The sequence below is a fragment of the Arachis ipaensis genome, chromosome B09 (assembly GCF_000816755.2).
Source record: "Arachis ipaensis cultivar K30076 chromosome B09, Araip1.1, whole genome shotgun sequence".
Classification (NCBI taxonomy): domain Eukaryota; kingdom Viridiplantae; phylum Streptophyta; class Magnoliopsida; order Fabales; family Fabaceae; genus Arachis; species Arachis ipaensis.
The window spans coordinates 660,476-666,000 of NC_029793.2; the positions used below are offsets into that span (position 1 = coordinate 660,476).

General features: G+C 30.9%; 1 protein-coding gene across 1 annotated transcript; it reads right to left on the reverse strand.

Moving 5' to 3' along the window:
- Positions 1,300 to 2,097, reverse strand: LOC107614705. The gene is made up of 2 exons (XM_016316849.1): positions 1,608 to 2,097; positions 1,300 to 1,508 (listed from the first exon to the last, which is right to left on the reverse strand). Exons 1-2 carry the CDS (start codon positions 2,095 to 2,097, stop codon positions 1,300 to 1,302), a joined length of 699 nt encoding a protein of 232 aa, XP_016172335.1.

Sequence of the window (5,525 nt, forward strand, 5' to 3'; positions counted from 1 at the left end):
CTCTATAATTATAATATTTAACTTATTTATATCTAATGTTCTCTAGCTCTAATATATTTCAAGCAAATAAACTTAAAGAGCATCGTGCATGTTGATATGAGAATGCAAAACATATATATTAGAACATCAATTTTCACCGCACAATAAATTGAAATACTAATATAAAGTAGATCTTGCTGCCATATAACATCCATAAATAAATGAGATTTTTATTTGCAAAAAACTAAGAATTTGTTTGGTTTGTATTCTTATTTAAAAAAAAAAAAAACAAGTAATTATTAACCTGAAAATGAAAAATTCTAATAAGTTCACGGGGATATCATGAAAGGGAAGAAGTACTAGAGAATTTTCCTTCTCCAAAAAACTAAAAGCCTATATATGGTTTTAATTTGTGGCTTCAATAATTGATCTGCCTCTAAACATGAGGTCATTCATACACATATATTATTATTATTAGTAGCATATCGTATTATAGAATTTAATTGTCCCCACCTATGACTAGTATTATGTTGCACTCAAGCTTCTAAAAATTGGACTGGTCATCAAACTGTTTTAGTTATAGTTTATTGATTTATTGGTTTAATCGGTTCAAGTGGTGATTTAACCGAAAAAATTGTTTTAAAATAGAATAATAAATAAATTATAAATAAATATCCTAAAATATAATTATAGTTTAATATAAATCTTAAAATATCTTCGAAATTTAAAACACTACATAAAATATCATCAACAAAATTTATATAATTTTATCAAAATACAAGTTCAAAATTAAATAATAAAAAAGCATATCTAAATATTAAATCCCAACATCATGATTTATCAATCATCAAAATCCGCAAGAACTTATTGCAAATTTGCTTCGGTGAGATCATCTTCACATTCATTTTCACCCTCTTGAGCAGAAGAATCAAAAGATCGATGCAGCATAAAGACCACTGCTACCACCGCCACTTTGATATAAATCAGCATCAATTTCACCTAATAAAATACACATGTTATCATTATATTATAAACTAAAAACATTCTATAAATCATTAGAAAATAAACTATAATACTATACTCACGCAATAAGTCATCCACATTACTAGGAAGATCAGGCTCTTTCTCTACAACCTCTTCAATCACCCAAAAGTCAACTAGACTGATGCTTTCATAATTAATTGGATCATATTGTATCTTTTGCTTTCTTTTTTTTTCCTTCCTAAAATGTTAAATACAATATATGAAGAATTAATAATTTACAAATTTGTTATGATAAAGATTACGTATGAAACAATATGATATTTCATGAAACATATATTACATGGATTTAAGACGCAAATTATAAGTAACATAAACAATGTTATTCAGTTTATCATGCTCCAATCTATTTCTTCTTTTTGTATGAATCTGGTAAAAAGGACTCCAATTTCTCTCACACTCAGAAGAAGCAGATGCTTGACTAAGAATGCGAACAACTATCTTTTGTAAACATGGAGCAGAGCTACAGAATAACCTCCACCATTCATCTACCAATCATAAAAACATAACATATTAGAAGTTATCAATTAAAAACATAAGCATAAAACAAGTTACTATTAGTTAAACAAATATTCAAATATTCTTACCAGGCTTAAGTTTAGATGCAGCTCGAATAGCTTCTGGTCTATCAAAGCTTTCTTTTCGATTTCTATATAAATGTATTTCTTTTATTGCCTCAACTGAATCTAAATTGTTACACTTGCAATACAAGGTAACAAGATCAAGCAAACCTCGCATAACATTAGGTGCTTCTTTATAATTTTCATTAAAAAAGAATGAAGGATTCAGGAAGTAAGCTGCCGCATGAAGATCTTTCTTCAAATGCATGTCCCATCTTGAGTTGATAATATCTGTGTACGGCTGATATGTAGTCTTGTTTTGCTTAAACATCTCTTTAATTGTATATTCTTCCCTTAGCATTCCTTCATGAACATATCCCAAAGATGGTTTGTCATCAGCATCAACAAGCCTCAGCAATTTAATCAGAGGGCCCACAAGTTTACATGCAGTAAACCAATCATTCCAAAATTTACAATCCAAAATAATAGCACTCACAGCTCTACCAGTAGCACTCATTTCTAATTTGTGACCAGTGAAAAATGAATCTACAATCTATGTTTGCAAATTATTTTTACGGTCAAAGATGCTCTTCAATGTGATAAACACAGTTGCAAAATAGGTTGCACTAGGACGTACAATTTCTATCCAATCAAGTCTTTTTCTTAGCCAAGATAAAAAACCATATGATTGTACACAAATACTGTGATATATGAAGCACGTGTTGCAAGGTTAGAAATATGCGCCATAATGCTTATATCTTTTAAAATAAGATTAAGGCAATGAGCAGCACATGGTGACCAATAGATATTATCATTTTTTTATTGATAAGCCTACCAGCAGCAACATAATTGGCCGTATTATCGGTCACTACATTCACAATATCATTAGGGCCAATTCATTCAATCACCCTAGAAAACAAATTACACAAGTGTGAAGCATTTTTTAGGATACTGGAAGCATCTATTGATTTCACAAAGCACAAACCTTTAGAATAATACATCAGGAAATTGATTAATGTTCTTTGTCTTTGATCTGTCCAACCATTAGCCATGAGGGTACCTCTAGTTTCTTTCTATGCACACCTATAACTATCAACTAGCATTTGCCATTCTCTTTTAAGATAAGCCAACAAGTGAACCCTTAACTTATCATAAGAAGGACCCTTGTAACTAGGTCCAATACCAGCAACACCATCCAACATATCTTGGAAAAATGGTGACATCACAGTATTAAATAAAATTTCACAATCCAAAAGCCACCGAGCAAACCGTTTATCAACCTCGTGTATTGCCTCTTTGTTTTGTAAAACACTTTTAAGACATGGTTGAGCTCCTGGAGTTGTTCTTGGTGCAAACATAGGAGGAATGACTTTGACTTTCTTTTATGGATCGCCTCCAACCACTTGTTAACCCGAAGTACGCTGATGTTCTTCTTGAGCTATTGCTTCATCAATTGCATCCTCTACCTCATCACCACCCTATTCACTAAAACTTACTTTTCTTTTGTTTTTGTTGGTCTGAATTTCTTTCAACAAATTTTCCATCTGTTTTTCCACATCATAAGAAATTTTAGGACATTTTTTAACATCTCTAGTAATCTTTGCTAGATGTTTCTTCATCCTGTGAATTTCGCCTCCATTGAAAACTTGTAGACAAAATAAACATTGATATTGTGATTTTTCATTCACTATTTGTAGAGCAACATATTTTCAAACTAAATATGTTTTTCCTTGTAAGTTAGAAGAACCTTGTGACTGATTATCGTTAGTACTAGGGGGATTAGGATTAGCAGCATGCCAGCATCATTCGAAATAGGAGGATTTACAGGCAAGTTATTATTCACAGATGCATTATTATAAGCAATAGCTTCTTGATTAATACTATTATCCATAACTGAAATTAATAAAACAGATACAAAATTAAAAACAGCCACAGCACAATGAAAAATAAAAAATCGTCAACAAGACCATATCTAAATTCTGCCAATAGCATTCAACAATATTGCAACAAACAAATTAGGAGCCATCAGCAACTGGTAAACCAGTAAAACACTATCAGAACTATCGAGCAATTAGAAAACACTAAAATAGAGTAATAGAGTAAGTGTTACTGTATTAGGTGTTCTGGTTGATACAAATGATATATATAACAGAGTAAATTTCTTTTAATACTCATGATTTAACAGAGTAACAGAGCAATCCGAACCATACAATTAAGTGTTTCAACCAGAACAATAGTGGAAAGAGAGGGAAACAAAGAAACAAGCAGAGTAATTGCAATTTACAAAACATTCAGAACCAAACTTCAAACCAAGATCGAAAAAGAAGAATTGAAGAAAAATGGAACAAACATTGAAGAAGAAGACCGAAGAACAACAATTTCAGAACTTCAAACCAACAAGATGACCGAACATTCAGTGAAGATGAAGACGAGAAGCCACTAACTTGAGTTCCATGTCGAGAAGCCAGCAAAGATGAAGACGATGTGCTGAGCTATTGGGTTCCAGACACGGAGAAGAGGAAGAAACGACAGCGCTGAAGACCTGGGAACGGCAACGGCGATGAAGGGCTAGGGTTCCCTTTGCTTCAGAGTTCTCCAGTCTAAGGAGTGACGAATGAGTGAATGATTGGGGGAAGAAGGGGGGGTTGGTTCACGAATGGATCTACTTCTGTTTTTTTTTTTTTACAAATAAAAAAACGGCGTTGTTTTATTCGAACTAGCTGGTTACCGGTTCGGTCCAACCGTCCAGTTCTCAGCCGATTTAGCAGTTCTTAAACGATTTTTCCTCCAGCGATTATAGACAACGGACCGAACCGTTTGTATCGCCAATTCCCATTTGAACCGGTTCGATTGGTCGGTCCGATTCGATTTTCAAAACCATGGTTGCACTTCACCACTAAGGTCCACCTCAAAAGTCATTCATTCATTCATACATTTTTATAGGATAAATGGTTAAATTAGTCTCCAAAAAATTATTTATTTTTTAAATTTGTTTTCGAAAATGTTTTTTAATTAAATTTGTCATCCAAAAACTTTAAATTAGTCATTGTAGTCCTTTCGTTACTAATAGCGTCCAAATTTGTTAATATGACACGTTAATTGACACCACAATATACACTTAGTAGTCCTAATTGGTAGCTAATATGATAAGTTTATGAAATTAGATCAAATAAATCTCAAATTGAGAAATTCTAATACATCAAGTTATCCTCTCAATTATGTTTTGATTCGATCTTATCATATTAATAGTCAATTAAGACTCCTATTTGTGTGTTGTAATATCACTTAACGTATCGTATTAACAAATTTTGGCGCCGTCAACAAAAAAATGACTGAAGGACTAATGTGATTAATTTAAAATATTTGAAGAGCGAATTTGATTAAAAAAAATCTTTCAAAAACCAATTTAAAAATCAAATAATCTTTTAGGGACGAATTTAACTATTTACCCATTTCTATATAATATATGGTTGCATTGAATAAAAGTATGACAATATATATTTTTAATGTCACGACCTCAAATTCAAATTTTAGATATAATTTTTTTAATAATTTAATTAACTTGTGCTATAAGGCTGTGTTTAGTTGATGTCTTTTAGATACAAAGACATAAACATAAATACATAAGTAGATATAGACACATATATACACAAATTTTATTATAATGTTTGGTGATGATACACAAGATACAATTATCTAATTCAAATGTCTATTTTATCTTAAACATAATCATCATTGCCATTATCATTATCACTTATTTCTAACACCAATGCTAATTTTTTAATCTCAATTCAAATCAATATCATAAAAAAATTTAATTATTAGTTCAACAATTCAAATTAAAAATTGAAATAGAACGAAGAATTTCAATAATTATATTTTAAAAATTAAAAACTGATACGCAATTAAAAGATAAATAGAAATAAAAGTGAGAGGGATGTGTTG